The 20,198-nt window shown below is 43.3% G+C and overlaps 1 protein-coding gene across 1 annotated transcript in view; it reads left to right on the top strand.

Moving 5' to 3' along the window:
- Positions 1-18,837, top strand: part of LOC144784221 (vomeronasal type-2 receptor 26-like) — a 179,012-nt gene extending 160,175 nt beyond the window's left edge. Inside the window, exon 6 of the mRNA XM_078662872.1 lies at positions 17,930-18,837. Coding sequence (XP_078518998.1) covers positions 17,930-18,837 — 908 coding nt within the window. The remainder of the gene's footprint in view (positions 1-17,929) is intronic.
- Positions 18,838-20,198: the final 1,361 nt, after the last annotated feature.

Raw genomic sequence — 20,198 nt, 5'->3', positions numbered from 1 at the left:
TGCGAACCTGGAGATACAAGATGGCCGCCGTGGTTGCCAAGAGGAGTGACAGTGAGCGTTCTAGTCTTTCGGTTCACAGCGGCGGTGAACTCGATGTGTAGCGCGAGCTACCTGAGGAATGCGCACTTCACCAAGGTGAATCCGTCTGTGAAGTTCATTCCTAGAGTTGTCGAAGAATCCTGAGAAAAACAGTTATAATTATAGTAAAACCGCTAGGCGGAATCTTGTAGGAACCACATTAGTTCAGAACTCGGCGCGTTAACTCAAGCGCGAGTTCCGAGCCCCGTAGAGTTTGTTCACGAGTCTGAGGAAAGTCTCTAGTGACGGGCTGAGGAGAGTCAACAGTTTTGGAGTTTCCTCGCAAGGAATAGCGAGAGTATGGAGTCCTGAGTCTAGCGAGAACACATCCATGAAAGTGCGTCGATCGTCTGAGGAGAAGTTAACGAGTGTGAGCAGACGAGAACTGAGGCGCTGAACTTCAGAGGAATAGAAGATAAGCTAAGTGAAGAGATACACTCTTGCGCAATTGTGTTTATCCTTGAACGTATCTAGCTGGCAATAAGTTGTTTTCCCAGTCCAACTGTGAAATAACAAAAGAAACAGAACAGATATTTAAACCAGAACTGAATGAGAGATACCAAAAAGATGTAACCTATGTATATATGTAAATACAAATACGTACCCAAAAGACTGTAAAAGGGCAACCCTGCCAAGCCTGAATAGGACTATATAAGAAAAGAGAGCGTTAGTAATTACAAGAACATAATCAGCCTACACAGCCAAAACAGAATCCATTTTAAAAGAGAGACTCACTGTTAGTGAAGTAAGTGCCTTATTAATAGTGAAAATAATTCAAGCAGAGCTAGTTAAGAATAAGTATTAAAACATTGTGCCATTCTTTCTTACTAGTGACAACTAACTAGAGGAGAACCATATTACTACAACTTATCAGAAGAGGAGCTAAGGTCCAGCAGCATAAGGGTGGGTGAGAGAAGATTAGAGAGCAGATTTTCAGTTAGATAAACTGTAGGTTAGGATTGTAATGATGTGATGTCATTTTAGGTTTTCCATTCAGAAGCAATAGCAGCACAGAAGACAGCTGACTGAAAAACCATACGCTGGACTAGTCTCTTCTCTGTTTGTTATTTTATCCAATTTCCCCCTTCCCTTAAGGTAATGGTGGAGGGTTCTGAGTAAGACCCACCAGCATTGTTGAAAGGGATTTGGGACCTCGCATCTCTGTTCCTGTGCAAGAATCGGTGAGCCAAGAGCAAGGTATTTTAAGAGTTCTGACACTGGGTTTTCGCTTTTATCACATAGATCCTTCTGTACTTGGAGTTCAAAGGTGACAATCCTTCAGATATAACGCATTGAGCTATGAACTGGCCTCAACATCTTGTATGCACATTGAAAGGCAGAGGTTTAGAACATTATTGTTTTTCCTCTCAATCTTTTGTTATTCCAACATTGCTAAAAAGGCATCCTTTGGGGAGCAATGCAATTTTATTAGCTTGAATCCTCGATCATGTGTTACATTTATGGCCAGGTTTACAAAGACTTTGTGCCTGGGTTGCTTCAGAAAAGTGATGCAAACCTGGTGCAAAGTGTTGTTTTGGGGCTTATCATGGGTGGCACATTGACCTTCCCCTGCACTCACCCATAGATTTTGATTTCCATTTACTAACGTTGGTATGAAGGGATTGACATAAACAAATTATGCATCCATGAGACAGACATAAAGTTTAAAGAAGGATTTATTATCTCCAAACCTTTCAAACTTTACAACTCACATACAAAATAATAAAGGGTTGCACTTTGTCAAATATAGAATTTTGTGCTGGAAGGGCACCCTTCCAGTATAAAACCTAAGTTTGAAATCACCTGCACTCCCTTGCACCATGGTGCAAGTGTGTATGCATTGGTGCAAGGCAGCCTAAAGTATGCAAACACTGGAGGAGAGAGCAACAGCATCATATCTTAGTGCCTCTTCGTTTCTCCATGGCCAGCACTGTAAAGTGTAATGCCTACCTGTGAGTAAGTCATCTTTTTTACCCCAATCAGCCCCATTGTTTGATTGACACTAGTGGTAACTCACTCTGATTGTGCCCTGGGCCATGATATTCAGACCCAGGGCCAGCAGTCCGTGTCACCCCTAGATGCCCCAGGGGTAGGGTGCCTTGCAACTATAAATAGGAACATTATATAAGAGATGTTTTCTATGCCCAGGTGTAAGAAAAACTGCATATTTTCCCATTTTAGCACATGGGCTGCAAGGGCTAACATAGGAATACTTTAATAAATGAAAACCATTGATAGAAGCCAGCTAAAAATGTACTTCAAATATTAAAATTATTATTAGAATAAATCCAACAACTTGCCAGGGTTAGATTCAATATAACTTTCACAGAACATTAAGCTATAGAACTATTTTTCATCAGTCTCTCCTGATTGGCCAGCCTTTGACAGGCTGGTCCACATTGCTCTGATGAGGTGTGAAGTGGCCTGAGCTGGGACAAAGGGATATCTGGTAGGAAGAGATCTGCAAGCTGCTGAGCAAAAGGCAGGGTGGGCGTGGAGTAGCTAAATTGGTCTTAAAAGTGGGAATGATAGTTAGGACAGGGCACAAGCTCACACTCACTTCTTGCACCCCAAGCCAGACAGGAGCCCCAGTAATTGAATTAGCAGAGGAGCTTGAAGGGAAGTGTTAAGGAAACTTAGCCATGCACACTTTTGGATCTACAGATTTAAGGTTTTGCCCTGCCTTAAAAAGAGAAGGAGTGGACTCCCTGAAACCAACATGTTAAAAGAGCTCCACGTGCATCATCTCCAGCAAGAAGAAACCAGCTGACAACCTTCAGCTGGACTTTTGAGGATTAGGCCAAGTTCATTGCAAGACACATAGTGACAACATCCCATGGAGCAACTCAGAGCTTCTGGAACCTTGGATTGGTGTTTCTACACGTCAGTACCCCGTATGTTCATTCTGAAAAGTGTCCAGAAGTTTGGGGAAGATTAGAGAATTTTTGGTAAAAATCACCATGATGGTGGCCCACCCATCGACGGGAATCAAGCCAGAGACTTTGAATTACAACCCAGCGAGCAAAATCTTGATGGATTAAACCCAGATCTGTGACTGGGGGGTGAATGTTTTGCCATTGTGCCACATTCCGTCCATCATCTTATGTGTTTTGCAGTCCCAGGACCGAGTCAGTGTCGGGCGGAAGGAATTCCTCCGACATCAAAATAAGGCCCTACATAATAAATGTACACCCCGAAATAGTGACAAGTCAAAATGAATACATTTACTACAAAGTTTAAGAGTAAATTTAAATGTGTGGATTTTCTAATTAATGAATTTCCCACATTTGGTTATTCACCATTTCCAAATGTAATAGTAATACATACTTTTTTCAAATAGCATTAAAGAAAAGAAACAACCTAGCAATTTTATTTTCAGTTACTATTTATTAAACTTAAACAAAAATTTTGTTTAATTAAAGGATTTTTTTACATTTTGAATATATAAAAAATGGTTAATTGTTAAACTAATTAAATATGTCATTATTAATTCTGTATACTTTTTAAGGCACACACACACAAACACATACACACATATGCACATAATTTAAAAGTATACCAAATTTAATTATTTTAACCTTTTCTTTTTCTACAGGTTGATTTATTGTGTTTCTGCCTCCATTATTTTCTATGGGGGTGTTTTGCAGAAACTGTGAGTGGCTTTGTGTGGAGCTGAACTCACTTCAAGGCTTGACTGGTGATCGTTTGCTACTGTTGTTTATGCATTTTGTACTTTTGAAAGTATCTTTTTTTATTTTTCTTCATCTCGGTGGAAAGCAGACAGCCTACCACAACAAATGCAGCATGTACTTGAGGCTTTATTACATCACTTGATGCAGTATCACTCCCTAATAGCGCTAAGTTAGTCGTAAAGAGTCCAATGTTAAAGAGAAACAGAGAGTAACAGTACACAGCATTATCAACACAATTTAGATGCAGCTCAGACTCGCCCTGCGTACCTGAGCAAGTTCCTCATCAGAGAATGTCATCCATGACTTATCTCCAGACTCCCAACACTTTCTTGAATTTCTTAGGACATCCCTATAGTTTGTACACAATTATTTTTTCATGGCCCATACACCAATCCACGTTGGTCTCCCGACTTCCCTGCTTTAGGACCTCACTACTACGGTGGGTGATAAATTCTGCTACGCTGGAGAATTTGCAGAGTTTTGCTCACTGTGCATTCAACTTGGATTGTGGAGTTCAGACAAAACTCTGTCAACTGCAGTGTGATGGAGGTTTTTCTCATCTGCGGCTTCTCAACTTTAAGTTGGCAAGAGCATGCAGGAATTTGCATCCCCTAGTGCAATTTTGTCAACACGGAGGGTGGTGAAAGGTTCACATTGAGAAGCTGCACCCTCTGGCGCACCGTATGGTGCCACTCACACTGAATTTACAATGTTGAACAAGCTTCCAGTGCTAAAAATCCGCATAAGCAGCACAGTGTGCCAAATTCTGACTGCTCACAAACTCTGCACCATTACATAAAAACTCTGTGAGTTCAGCTCACCCCTAATCACTACCCCCCCACATTCTAATGACATCCTGCTTGGCTACCATAAGCAGTGGATGGTCTTTCCGTCCGCCGCGGTCCCCCCCCCGGCCATCCTAATATGGTGGGGGGAATTTAGGTGCGGATGGCGGGTCTACCGCCAGCCTGGCGGGGGCAATCCGCCCGCCATCCTAATGGGCCCCTAAGACTCTGAGAGTCACCTTCAAATACACCCCCAGTATTTCCAGAGGAATGGACAGTCCCACAAGATGTGAACTATGGTTCCTCTCTGTCCACAGTCTCTCTTACAGCTGTATGATCAAATCTTCACCATTCAGAACAGTCTGAAATGGATATAATAAGCCTGGTGGGACAGCCTAAGTTGTATCAGCTGAACTGATCCCTAATGGCTACTTTTCGTGGGTATCTGCAGGTTGCCCCCTCAGTTGTCATCCTCCATTTTACCCAGGACCACCTTACACTTCTCCCTGAGGCTATCCAGTGGGGGAAGTGGTTGGTATTTTGAAGTAGGGTGGAATATAGTTGATTCACTGCATAGCTGGTAAGTGGGAGCCTAAAAATCTGTACTCCAAGAAAGATTCAGCTGGGGCCTGCATCAGGGCCTGCACATGCGGGCAAAGGAGGTAACTTAGGGCCTCATTACAATGTCAGTAAGAAAGCAATCAGGCCAATCCCTTATCGGAATCATTGCTGACTGACTCAGTTTCAGGGAATCCGACTGATCGATTATGATGGTTCGAAACACCGTTCAGTCGGACTCCCGTTGTCCTCAATGGGAGCCTGTGTTCTGACCAACAAAACAGGCTCCCATTGAAGAAAGGGGTGGTTGCAGAAAACCTTGCACTCTGTGGCGGGCAGACCTTGGCGTCTGCCACACTGTGCATGGTTGTGAAGCGGGGTCTCATGGGTACCCCCATGGGCCCCAATCGGAGGCCTTTGGGTGAAGGGGGGCCAGCTACAGGCCTCCATAGTCAGTTTCCGACAGTAGTTCTGTGTTAGACAAACCGAGTTGGAAAGGCTGCCCAAATAAGATATCGTAATACATTGGTCAGAAACGCAGTCCATAGACCTGTCCAATTTGGCTCCAACCGACTCGGTTAGTCTGAATGCCGGTCGGAACCAAGTGGGAAAGAGCTAGACTAAACGGGTACCTTCTATCGTAGTTGGTAAGTCGGAAATGTTTCCAAGTCTGTCGGAAACATGGGTTCCGACTACAGTTAAGAAAATCTGAATGCTATTCGGTACCTTTCCGACACCACAAGGAGGCCTTTAGTTGTTGGTGTCTGAGGTATTGCCAAATTGGAGAGTTCATATTGGTCTTGAAACGCCTGGTATGAAATTATCTACGCACAGGACACTAGTGGCTTCTTTTTTATGTCTCTACCACTACATCTGTAAGCACAGGCAGCAGAGGTAGTCCCTTGTTGTCGTACAGACACCAGCATACCTTTTTGGTTCTATTGCTCTCCTGTCTGCCATCACCAATAGCTCCTTTTGAGATACATAAACCCAGTCATTGATTGTCTGAATTTGGGTCTCCCAGTAGTATATATGGGGGTCAGGGAGTTTTGTGTGGTTTCTGCTTGGCCCATTGTAGTTTTCCTTAGGTCTGTCTAACTGTGCACGTAATGGGCCTAATTTTCTTTTGCACATGTTACTATATTAACACGCTTGCTTTTGTGCCACATTTATTTTCACAAAGAACCTGCAGACATTTTTATGTTCTCTTCTTTTCTTGGGATTTAGTTTGAACACCACTTACAAGGGCAAACAACAATGTCCCTTGTTATTGTATCAGGCCAGACACTAATATCTAGATATAACATGAGAATGCTGTTGTTGTTTGTGAGTAAGCATGTCTAGTCATTTAGATGAGCACAGGAGTTCAAAAACATACATGAAGCAAGAGTTCTAAGGCAAGAACATTGCATCAGTTGAGATGTAGAACTGATCAGAAAGAATATTGAGGAGCAAATTTCGACTCACCATCATATTGAGTGAAAAATATCATGGAATGGAAATGTCAAGTGCAAGAATAAAGTTGTCAAGAATATGGATTTAAAGGTAAGTAATATACATTTTTAAAATGTAGAAGTCATTAATATTGTATCCATAAATGATTGTTATGTTTTATAGTATATTTTAAATGTATATGACATAAAGTTTTGTTTATCTATTGTTTATGTTTCTTACTATATTAGTTACATTTTTATTAGCTATGAAATTTAATTTTAGTTCTGTAGCAAGTTGTGGCTTTATAGGGGAATAAGGGTAGAGGGTGGGAAGTAATTTAATTATAATAAAATTAATGTTTTTTATTAATATTATATATTAATTGATATTTAAGTTTGTTGGTTGGTTTGTTAGTTTTTTATGTAAATGTGTTTGCAGGTGTGGCATTTATAAGGGTTAAGGGAGCAAAGTAATTTATTTTGAATACATTAATAATTAGTTGTAAATTAATATTATTTCATTAATTGATAAATAATTATGTTAATTGTGTATTATTTTGTTTTTTAGGGGCTGGTTGTGGGACTATTGAGGTAAAGGGTGGGAAGTAATTGTTTTTTAATTTGTTAATAATTGGTGATTAATTAAGAATCATTAATTAACTGATAATGAATTATGTTAATTGTGCAATTAATTGTTTTAGGTGTAGGATGTGATATTTTAGGCACACAGAGTGGGAAGTAATGTTTTTTGTATGTAATAATGAACTGTTAATTAATAATAAATAATTGATAATTGTTTATTTGATAAATGATTATATTTATTGTGCAACTTTATAAAACACTATTGGGCTGGGTTTGTATTAATTATTCAACATGTTTTTAAATGTATTTACTTTTTTATCATTTTCATTTTTTTCAATATATTTTACTTGTTTTCAATGGTGCAAGGACAGGAGTGGGAGTAGAACATTTTACCTCTCCATAATCTCACACTTTTCCTACTGTTAGACTGACTGGAGTGGAGATAATATATTTTACCACTCCGCAATCGAACACTGTCCCTACCGTTGCAATGACTGGAGTGGGAATAGGAAATGTTAGCCCTCTGCAATCCAACACTGTCCCTACTGTTGCACTCACTGGAGTTTGTATAGTAAATGTTCCCCCTTGCAATGCAACACTTTCCCTACTGTTGTACTGACTGGAGTGGGAATAATAAATGTTACCCCTCTGTAATCAAATACTTTTCCTACTGTTGCATTGACTGGAATGGTACTAGTGAATTTTACCCCTTCGCCATCCAGCACTTTCCCTACTGTTGCACTGACTGGAGTGGGAATATAATTTTTTTTGTTAATTATAATATTTATTGTTGTGTTAATTGTATTGGGAATAGTAAAATGTAGTATTTTCAAATGTTATATTTGAATACATTTTATATTTATTAAGTTACTGTAGAACATCCTATTTTTGTGTGATACAAAATATTTCTATATTTTTGTTTTGTTTAGGTGGGAAATTTGTGTTTATTTGATTTTATTTTTAATAATGTATTTATTTTGTTATAATTTATATAATTATGAGTTTGATTTATCATGATGATAATATTTAAAAATGTTAAAAACTTTTGTTTGTAAATTATTTATAATTAAATTGTAAAACAAAAGTCTTGTTTTTTTCATTAAATTGGTTTTCTTATTTAATATTTTACGTTTATGGTATATTTAAATATGTATACATATATTTTTGATAATATTATATTATTTACATTTTCTTTAATTGTATTATTATTTAAAATATTCATTTATGTATTTTTAAAAGTAAGCTTATTTATTTGTTAAAATATATATTTAAAGATATATAATTTTTATACATTAATGTTAGTATTTAATATATGATTTTTTTATATTTTAAATTAAATAAACATTTAAAGTTCGATATATAACACAACTAAATTATTTTAAATGATATATTTTTCTCAATGTTTTTGCACTTACCTTTTTTAAGTATAGGCAGGCGATTTTTTGCTACTCTATATTTTTTCATCACTATTGTTTTCATCGATAGTCTGCCAATAAACCAGAACGTTCATGTGTGTATGCTGAGGTGCGGGGTCTGCCACTAGTCCCAGAGATCTTTGATTTATAATCATTTATCTTCTGTTGAAGGGTAGGGGTTTAGGTTACTCTGTTATAACACAACAGGGCTTTTCATGGTAAATGGGTTATTGACCATGCTAACAGTATTTTTACTTTGCATTTATTTTCTAATTGTGGCACGAGTACTGCATTTCAGAGCACTATAGTTTAAATAAATATTCTAAACTTCCTTTGCATCTCTTGTTTATCTTTTGTGGACAAGTGTGAGTGAGAGAGTGAAAAGGTGTGTCCTGTTACTGTGATCCCTGAGATGGCCGAGAGTGCTCAGTAGTGGGATGCCTATTTGCTTGTTCCTCTGGTAAGCTTAGGAGGGCAGGTGATGCACTATCTCTAAGCAGACTCAAGCTCTTAGACACTGAGGCTGTATGGTGACTCAGTCCCGACATACCGATGTTCTATGGCCCCCAGCATAGTTCCGTACCTGAGCAGAATCCCTCCACGGGAGAGCTATGCCCCATCTAACACTTCCCTCGTAAGGGATGCCTATGCTATGCTTGGGGGAAACAGCCTTAACAATGCAGGCTGAGCCACGCATGCCGTTTCCCCACAAGCTCAACCATGCATGCCTTAACCACGCATATACCTTAAGAACGCATATGTGTGATTAAAGCAGTGTGAGGTCTAGCTGGGATGGGCGGGCCCAGGATCAGGAAGGATCGGGAGAGGACGTGGTGAGGTAAGTGGGGCTGGGGCTGGGTTTTGGGGGCTGGGGTAGTTTTTAAGGGTTGGGGTAGTTCTTAGGGCTCAGGCAATCCGGTTCGTTTTTTGGGCTCGGGGGGGTGGGGCTGGTAGTGTCTAAGGCTCATTGGGTTGGGGTAGTGTTTAGTTTCAGGGGGTTTGGGGTTGTTTTAGCACTCAGGGGGAGTCAGGGCAGTGTTTAGTTCTCGGGAGAAGGTAGTGTTCAGGGCTTGGGGGTTTATGTAGTGTTTACTGATCAGGGGGGTGTAATGGTAGTGTTTAGGACCTGGGGTCAGGGTAGTGTTTAGGGCTCAGGCAGGGTAGGGTTAAGGGCTCAGGGGGTTCAGGGTAGTGTTCAGGGCTTGGGGGTTTGGGTAGTGCTTAGGGCTTAGAAGGGGGCGGATAGTGTTTAGGGCTCAGGGGGTTCAGAGTAGTGTTTAGGGCTCAGGGCAGGGGGTAAGAGTGTGATATTTGCCACACATCCCTTTACCAGTCTTGTCTTTACCACAAAATGGTGTGGTAACGGCATGCGTGGTAAAGGCATGCATCGTAAAGAAATGTTTTGTTTAGATGCATACATTGTTGGGCCTCATGGTAGAGGCACGCGTGGTTTAGCCATGCATGCCTATGTCATACAAACAACCTATTATTGGGAACCAACCTCTCGTGACAACATTTGCTGATCTAAAAAAGCCTTTGGACATTGGGAACAGAGTGTTATGTAGGACATTCAGGAGCTCTGGAAGGTATATATAGTCTGGTAAAGTGCCCATTTACCCATGAGGCAGTGGGGTAGCTTCCTCCTATGGTCAGCTGCTGTTTTATATTTTTTTCCACGTTTTCTGCTAGGAATGAACTGCAATCTCATGCTATGAATATACCTAGGTGCTCGAACCCCAATGGCTTCCATGCAAGGGATTTCCACCATTCTGCTTCCATCAGCTTCCCAAACAACATAAATGCAATTGTTTTATTACAGTTAATGAATAGCCATGAAAACAAGTCAAACACCTCAAGGGTTTCAAAAACTCTTGGAACCGATCGATCTGGGTCAGAGATATGAAGCAGGATATTATCTGAAAATAGGGATAGGAACTCCTCCCTATCAGCGTCCCTCCCTAACCCGTGTAGTAGCAAATTTGTTCACAACCAACATGACAGGGGTTTGATCGCCATCTCAAACAGCAGGAGGGAGAGTAGACATCCCTGGCTGGTGCCCCTGCCCTATTCTCTGGAAAAGCCAACATTTAGTTTCACCTTGGCCAATGGGTCTTTGTATAGTAACCTCACCCATGACAAGCCCTTCCATTGAGTCCCTTTTTTGAAGGATTATCATTAGGCAGAGTCAAACCCTATTCCTGGCGTCCAAAGAGAGGAGGAGACTCAGCTCAGCAATATGATTCCAATGTACCAGGCAGCCCACCAATCTGTGGAGATTGCGTCTGGTGCCAGTATAAGGCATAAACCCTCACTGTTTATGTCTGAGTGCTGCTCCGTGGGTGTCCCTAGGCAAAGTCCCCTCCCCGGGATCTGATGTACATTGATTGGAGTCAGCCTATTAGAAGCTTTTTTGCCCACTTGAAGACTTCTGGGGGAAATCTGTTTGGCCCCGGACTCTTTCTGATTTTCATTTTGCTGATTGCCTCCGCTAACTCTTCACCAGAGATGTCTACATCCAGGGAATCACTCAAATCTCCCCTTAACGTAGGTGCCAGCACCTCTCCCACAAAGTCAGCAAGGGCCCTTTGGTCAACTCCCTCTAGCCTGGTAACAAAGTATCTCCAAATGTGTCACAAAGGCTCCTGCTATGTAAACCCAGGATCTCTGCCCTGGACCCAGAATCCCCCCAAATGTCTGCTTTCCTTCTCATACAGTTTGCCTTTCTTTGCCCTGTAAATTTTCACTTCCTCTTGATAGAGCAGGTGCCTCAATTCATTACTCCCTGTCTCTAGCTGACCCTTCATGACCCTCCTGCTGAGCCATCTGTGCCTCATGAGCTGCCACCTCTTTATCCCTCTCTTTGTGAATGCCCCTAATGTGTGCAAACAGGATTCCTCTCAAAACTGTCTTGTATGTCTCTGACAGGGTGACCTATGAGGCTGTTGTCTACAAGTTCTCCTGGAAGTATTGGGGGCTAGTCTCCATCCTGAGTTTCTTATTCTACCAGGCTAATATGTCCCAGGGGTCCAATTTCCACTCCTCCCTTGAACTCTTCATGCTTTTCTGCCGAAGTTCTGTCAGTGGTGAATGGTTAGATATGTCCTGTGAGTGTAGCTTTGGGTGTCCAAATCATCCTACTTGGAGTTTAATGGCAAGGAAATAGTAGAATGAGTCTAATTGGAGTTATTGGTGTCTTGGTGGGTTTCTGGATGTTCCTCTCAGCACAGGTGTACCAATCCCATGGTCTTCAGGGAAATCTCTAGGAGTGGGTTGTGGCTTGGTCTTAGTATATCTCCTTATTTTTTCTATCTCTTTCTCCATGATGTATTAAATTTAGGTCATCCCAATCAGCAGGACTGAGTCCGCCACTTCCGCTAGTCACATTGACGTTTTGTCTAGTCCCATTGTTTGTAAACCCGCAGGAAAAACCAAGTGGCCAGTGTGAGGGAGAGCTCATTCCACTGACCACTCACTGTTGCTTGGCATCCCAACTTGTCTGTCCATGTGTGTGTTACCCTGAGGGGTAGCGATCAGTGAACCAGAATGTATACCACTCTTGATCTTGGTGAGTATCTGTCATATACTAGTGGGGTGTCCTGCCATGGTGAAGTATTCAACTAGCATTTCCTGTGAGATGCATCTCTTGGAGGAGAATATTTGGATTCAGTTGTGTCAAATATTTCCACATTACCCCCACTTCCATTTGCATCCCAGCCAACTTATGTACCAGGATAACACCTTAAGCAGAAGACTCTTGTGTGTTAGGTGATATGTGACCACTGTCAAGAGTGTCTCAATTGGCCCCATATTCTTCCATTTTGTAGGTATCTCAGTGTACCATTAACCATCCCCTGAATGGGCTCAAACCAAGCTCCTTGCATTGTGGTTTCAAAATGTCCTGTGCCCAATGCCCGGGGTATCTGTAGCCCCACCTACAACAATAACAACATTGCATTTATGAAGTCTGCGCTCAGGAATCTGACTACAGAACTATAGTGGTGTCGGGTAGGCTGTAGTCACCTTTCTTGTCACCCTTGCTGTAGTCACTCTTCTTGTCTAGCCAGCCCAGCATCTGGAATAAGTCGTAGGCCTCTCAAAAGTCTCTCATCGGCCTGTATGAGCCATCGATAACTTCAAAATATTGCGTCCCCTGTCATCGAAGTGACTACTGGCCTGTCAGTTTCTCCTGAGCATTCCCTTGAGCCCCCATAGTCGCTTTCATTCTCTTCTGACTCCTTCATGAAGGCCTTTTTGATGCTTGACCCCCAAAATCTGCAGCTCTGGATGTCCGCAACCACATTGACTAATTCCGCCTCTGCCTGATATCCTATTGGACCCAACACTACCCTCAAGGCCTTCTATCCCTCGGTTTTTGCCTCCTCCACTTTTGATTAGTAGATTGTTTGCCTCGTTCTGGGAGGGGGTAGCAACCTCACTCCCAGACGTCCACAGTCACGTGGAAAAAGTGTATTTAAGGTTGTGTGGAGAGTTGCTTTACCCTAAAGAAATTATTTCTTTGTTTTTGAACGGCATTGGCAGAGTTGGGATACATATTCACTTTGGCATCATCTATTTGACAGGGTCTGTGTGTCCTTACCAAATGCAGAATATGGTCCCTTTCGTGGAAGTAGTGCGGCAATGCCACTATTGGTTGAGATAGTTTGGCTTGGTTAATCATCAGTTTTTTGGCTGCTTTGCCTTTGAGAACCTCCTTGGGGAGCCAGTCCTCCAGAGACATGCATGGCTCCTCCTTTAACTCTGGGACTCCCACTCTTCTCACATTTTTATGGCTTGAACGCCCTTCTGCGTCTTCGACATTTTCCTAAAGTTCGGCACCTGTTTGTAGAAGGGCCTGGAATTCTGCATCGCTGCCCCTAACCCGGGTCCCCAGATCTCCCCGGATTTGCTCTATTCCATCCACTCTCTCCACCAGTTTCTTGTAGTCTGTCCTCAGGAGACCAAGATCCAAGGCTAGTGCGTTCTTCTTGTTTTCTGGGGCTAGTTTTGTGTTCTTTATTGCTGGATAGTGGCTGAGTGATTCTTTAGTCTATTCTCAAGTGGACTACATCCATCCCTGCTGTATGGGTGTCTTGGAGGGTCTGACATGGCACCCATATTCCTTGGCTTTGGGGGGACATCCTCCCTAGGTCTTGGGGGCACCTCTTGGACATCCATCATTCAGGGTGGGTTGCAGTGTGAGGTCTGATGTCTGGTCAGACTCCGTCTTCAGGGCCACCTTACACAAGAGAAGTGTGGGTTTTCTGCCCCCACCAGGGCCTCCCTTCTTGACCCCCATTGGGGCCAACCATGTAGCTGCAATGTTTACAGTGCAGGTCCCAGCAGGACGTCAACCCACAGTCCCTCCACAGGTGGACTTGTATATCCAGGATGATGGGACAGGCCATAAACAGAGCTCCTCAAAATGCCTCCTTCCTGACTGCCAACTTAGCCATGCCCCCATTTGCTAATGTTTTGTCACCTTAAGAATAACAATGGTCTTATTTTTTGTGGTTGGTTGCTGCTATTAGCATGTTCATTAATAAATTCCTCCTTACCTCATCCTAATCCCCTCCTTGCTCCTCCCTAAACTACTCCCATTTACCCGCAGCTATTCCTTATTTTTACATCGCTCCCAGATTCTCTTTTACATTAATTACAAAGGGCCCAATTCCATTGTCGGATGGACCGCAGTCCATCCAACATCAGTTGGGAACTGGAACCAAATTACGTCCTGTCTTCGGTTCCAGCCCCACAAGTAGGGTCAGTTGCAATCCTATTCTTTACAATGGGAGCATGCATTCTGAATGGAATGCATGCTTTCTTTGCAAAGAGCAGAGGTGCAGTTCATCCCTGCACCCCGAGGAAGGCACCTACATTTGCCTGTCACCAGGTACAGGGATCAACAGGGGGGCACGATAAGTGCCCCCTAGGCTACCATTTGGTGGCCTTGCACCCATGGCTGCCCTGCTGGTGGCCCCCCAAAGTCAGATTCCCAAAGCCTTTCTGTGTCAAAACAGCCATCACAGAAAGGCTGTGGGAATCGTCCATCGTAATTCCTCAGCCGGAAAGAGCCGGCCGAGGGATTACTGAAGGCTTCCAAATGGCAAACGGGTTCTCTGAGCCCGTCGGAGGCCATTCTGAAATTTGATTCAGATTCCTTTCCGACCGACCCTGTCAACATGGGTCTGTTGGAAAGGATTCCAACCAGCCGATTATGATGCGGTCTGGAGGGCTCCAACCGACGGTCGGAGCCATTTCAGTATGCATCATAATCGGGCCCTTAGTAGTAAACATATGCATGTAAAATATACAACAGCCTGTACAAATTCTTTGCCCCAGGATATTCAGGATGGTACCCCTTTTCTACCACACACACTCAGGGCACAGACCTAATTTTCTGCATTAAGGCATTGCACACCCAAGGCTCATACATTATTTTTTTCAGAAGAGTAAAACATCTTACTCACTCAGGCCACAGATCTCAGTTTCTGCAGTACTCTACACTACTGTAGACACTCAGGCATAGAACAGTATAGTACATTGCACACTGATTGCACAGATGTTAGTGTCTGCAGCACAGTATGGTACTGTGCACACTCAGGGACAGATCTCACTTTCTGCAGCACAGTGCATTACCGTGCACACTCAGGGCACAGGTATTCAGTTTACAGATCAAAGATGAGATCTCCTAAGTTGCAGACATGTAACTGGAAGGTCATTTACAGAACATATTAAATGGCAATCAGAGACCTCTTCGCATATGTGGCCCGGCTGCATTAAACTTCAGGTCTAAAGATAGACTTTAGATCTAAACTTAGGAGCATATTTACAAAGCCCCTGTGGCACTTGTACTGAGCGTAAGTTTAGTGATACTACGGAGGCGCAGTGTGCCGGCCTATAGCTACAAGGCCAAGCAAAGACACCCTGTGTGGCTTTTCAAGGCCTTGTAAATATGAGTTAAGGCAATGACTTACTCTGCCTGAAATGGACATTCCATGAGTGGTGTTGTGGGTGTTCCCACGCAACAACCATGGGCTTTGACACTCCCTCAGACTTACAACATAGCGTAAATCTGGGTCTGTGTCAAAGTTAATGCCTTCCCAAAACAGACGTAACAAGGAGAAATGTGTTGATTCCTCATTTTTCCCTCTTTCCATGTGTGGTGCATTCTGAAGCATACACAGAATGAAAACAATGTCCCCTTTGATGTCCCTTCCTGCTTAAAAATAGTCATGCCAACGACACAGACTCCCTTACACCATTGTGAAAGGGTGCATGCATTGGTGCACGGCTGCAGTTTGTGTGCCAGCGCTGACAGAAAAGACAGGAAGGTGCTATATCTTGTAGATACGTTGCATTCCTCCCCTTATCTTTTGCTGTAGAGCAGCACAGCCAGAAGGCTGGCAGCGCTTCCCAATGCAAAAATCTTTTAAATATGTGCCTCAGACTTAAGGTCTTACGTTTGAATTCAGCTGTAGAGTTAGACTTCAGGTCTAAATGTAGAATTGAGGTCCACACGTTGATGTCAGGTCTAAAGATAGACTTTAGATCTAAACTTAAACGTCAGGTGTAAGTTAAACGTTGTGAATCTGCCCCCCTTCCTCTTCAGTTTACACATGTGACTTGGTCCATGCTACTTAAGTAAACCATACATCAATTAGTAGAAGAAATTCTGAAGAAAAGCTTTCAGGGGCACCAGTCAGAACAGAGTATCCCACCTGTGTGGCTAAGAGACCGGCTCCAGCACACAACATGTGTCAATCCACGATCTTCTGCACTACGACATTCAAACCTTAAATGAGGAATTGGTTCTAAATCGACTAGAATAAGATTTCCTCAAAAAAGCAACACTCTTTATTCTAGAAAATACATTATAGGGTTGATTCAAATTAGATTTGATCAAGCAACCACTGGGAATATTTGCAAGGGTATTGCGCCACTGGAACGTCACTTTTACCAATGTTCCTGTGGCGCATTGCCCTGCATCAGATCTATAAATTGGCGTTAAGCCACTTTTGTGGCTTAACGCCACTTTGTAAATATGGTACCCGTTTATGCAGGTATCTGCATGAAAGGGGTGTGCAATGGGTGATGTGGGTGATTCACCGCAACACCCATCTTTTTTTTATGCTGCCCCAGATTTACATGAAGCCAGCGCCATGCAGGAGCGGGCATTAAAATTGCGAAACGAGGAGCGCACACATAGAAAGAACAAAATGGCATTTTTGATTGTTTATGTCAAAATTTATCAGAGGAAAACTTTGAGGGTGTGATAATTACCCCACAAACATGTGCTTGCACTGGGATCAAAGTTCAGACCTACACATGCAATCAGAGCCTAAATGAGAGTAGTGGACTCTCAAATCTGAGGTCAAAGCAGCCCAGCTGAGCAAGATTCCTTCTTCTCTGTAACACTCACCGAAGGCGTTCCCCGACCTGAGGAGGTCTGACAGCAACAGAAGAACAATAAGAATAGCACAAGTCAGTCAAATTACAATGCTGATATGGTTTAGAAAGTCCACTTGTGTTTGAGAAGACAACATTCTGGCAACAAATCTATGCATTGCATGTGTACATTTCCTCACAGTCTAAATATTGTTTTGTTGTTTACAGTATGATATTTATCTATTTATAGTTCAAACTTTGACAGTGGGAACCTTAATTAGAGAGCAAAGAGCTGTGCATGGAGGTATTGGACGCATGCACAGAGAGAGGAGACATTTCAAGATTGTGTCTATACTGCAGAGGAGGGGTCTTGAAGTTAATGGGGCTTATGTAAATTCAGGAGATTAGATTAAAACATTGAGAAATTCACATCATGTAGCATAAGGGGCTGCATTTCCAACCCAGCAGCACCAGGGTAAATACAATAAGAAACTTTTTCCAAGCAGGGGCCAGACCCCTACGTTACAGGTGCTGCTAGATGATCCCTTCTCTAAGGATATTCTTTTAGTAGCTGAGGACATGCCTCTGTGAAAAGGAGCATCTTCCTGTTGCCTATGTGCATGACCCATTGAAGACTAATATATACATGAATGTAGACAGGATGAGTGTATCCACACCCTACAGCAAGTCACTTCAAAAATATGTTGGTACTACTCCTAGGTTTGTGATGGCAGTCAAGCGCAGTATGGTGACTCCTGCAAGCTGGCAGATGTGCCTATGTCTGTCCTTCTGGACACCCCAATGGAGATGCCGGGTCAATATCCATTTTTAGTAATGGCTTTCCAAGGCCCAGTGTGCATGTCCCACAGAGAGTACACCCACACACAGGTACACATCTAGCCATAGGAAAGGTCTGAATAACTATAATGTGTCATATTCCACTCATCTCTCCCTACTTGAAAGCATCTTCTGTAATACTGAACAATTTTCTTTTCCTGCAGATATGGCAAACTGCTTAGCATGCCCTGAAGATCAGTGGTCCAATCAGAAGAGAGATGCCTGTATTCCACGGGTGATAGAGTTCTTGGCCTATGAGGATCAGCTGGGAGTTGCCTTAACCTCCATTACAAGTTTCTTCTCCCTCCTCACTGCTGGAGTGCTGGGAGTCTTTATTAAATACAGGAAAACACCTCTGGTTAAAGCCAATAACAGGGATCTCAGCTACATCCTCCTCCTATCCCTCCTGCTGTCCTTCCTCTGCTGTCTTCTGTTCATTGGACGCCCTTCAAAGACTTCCTGCCTCCTCCGGCAAACTGCCTTTGGGATCATTTTCACTATTGCTGTTTCTTCAGTTTTAGCAAAAACTATCACAGTGATCATCGCTTTCAACGCCACAAAGCCGGGCAGCAAGCTCAGAAAGTGGGTGAACCCACGAGTGTCCAGACTTTTGGTGCTCTTCTGCTCACTTGGGGAGGTGGTGATCTGTACTGTGTGGCTCCTCCGCTCTGCCCCATTCCCAGACATTGACACCAGATCAGAAACTGGGAAGATGATCTTACAGTGCAACGAAGGTTCTGTGGCTGCGTTCTTTGCTGTGGTTGCTTATATGGGGTTCTTGGCTCTTCTGAGTTTTGTTGTTGCCTCCATAGCTAGAAAGTTACCAGCTACTTTCAACGAGGCCCAGTTTATCACCTTCAGCATGCTGGTGTTCTGCAGCGTCTGGGTCTCCTTCATCCCAGCATACCTGAGCACCAAGGGCAGGTACATGGTGGCCGTGGAGATCTTTGCCATCCTGACTTCTAGCGCTGGATTGCTGGGCTGTATCTTCATCCCCAAAGTCTACATCATCCTCCTTAGGCCTGAGCATAACACCAAAGTATATCTAATGGGGAGACAAGGGACCCTCTGAGACGTACAGGACTGGGATAGTTGTATCTCACAATACTGAGTGACAAATTATCGTTCTGCAAAAATATCAAGTGCAGAATATTGGATAGCACTGTATCGTCAAGTTAGGCATATATAAGTGTGTATTTAGATTTATTATTCTTAACTTTACGTATATGGACCTAATTTGGATGTCGGACAGACTCATGTGCAACCCATCCCTGTACTACGTGACAGGCACCATGCAGTGCCAGTCATTTGGTACAGGGATCTATTTGGGGGCACCATAGGTGCCCCCCACACCAAATGAAAGGGGCCTGGGGTGTATGGGGGCTTGTTACATGCTGGTGAACCGCCATGGAAAGGCTGGCAGGGTGGGACCATCCTAATCCAAACGGCTGTGCCTGGTGTGCAACGCCACCATTTTAGGGATTGGGAGGCCTCCCCTGCATCGGTGGTCTCAAGGAGCCCGTGGGATTCATGGCAGTCTAGATTTCCACCCGCTTGCCTCCCGCCGACCATCAAAATATGGTGGGTGGAAAAGCTGCATTGGATTGCGGGGAGACTGCCACAAACAGCCTGTCAGTGTCTCCACCATCCTAATCAGCCCCTAAGTATCTTGACAACATTTATATAATCAAGGCATGTGTTTATATGGGTTCTAATCACCCTTGGGTCACTCAAGTGGGTGCAAGGGCCATGTAAATTATAGGGGGGATTCATCAGGCCATTCAAGGCCACCTTACGTGGCCCTGGGTGGCATGATAAATACAAAGTGACGCAACTCAAATCGATGCGTTGCATTACTCTGGCCTGGGGGGGGGGGTTCCATGGGTGTATGAGTGGATGTTCCCAAGTATCCACCCATGGATTCTGAAGCATCAGATTTACCAATACTAGTAGACCTGGGAATACATCAGAACTGCCATGCCTTCCCAGGTGAGGCGTAACAAGGAGAAATATCAGTGTATCCCCCTGTTGCTTCATCTTTAATGTGTGCTGTACTCGGCAGCACACACAGAAAGAGGAAAAAGCCTCAGGGGAATGTTTTTGTGCCGGGAGAGTCCCTGCTCAACACACAGGCACCCTTGCACCATGGGGCAAGGGCGCCTCCAATGGTGCTAGCCAGGACATTGTGTGCCAGTGCAGAGAAATGACAGGAATACACCATATACTGTTAAGTGTGCCACATTCATGCCCTTACTCCATCACACAGTGCAGCGCAGCACTGATATCTTGACTTACCAATGTACTTACCTTGACATTACAGCTGCAGACGCTGTCCTGACCTGATATTTTTGCAGGCCAAGATTCTGCACTCAGTTTTGTGGTAGAAAATCCCCCAGAGCCCAACGTATAAAAAACAAATAGGTGTCATGTTGT

This window comes from Lissotriton helveticus, chromosome 10 (genome assembly GCF_964261635.1).
Source record: "Lissotriton helveticus chromosome 10, aLisHel1.1, whole genome shotgun sequence".
Lineage (NCBI taxonomy): Eukaryota > Metazoa > Chordata > Amphibia > Caudata > Salamandridae > Lissotriton > Lissotriton helveticus.
This window is presented reverse-complemented; position numbering and strand designations above follow the sequence as displayed.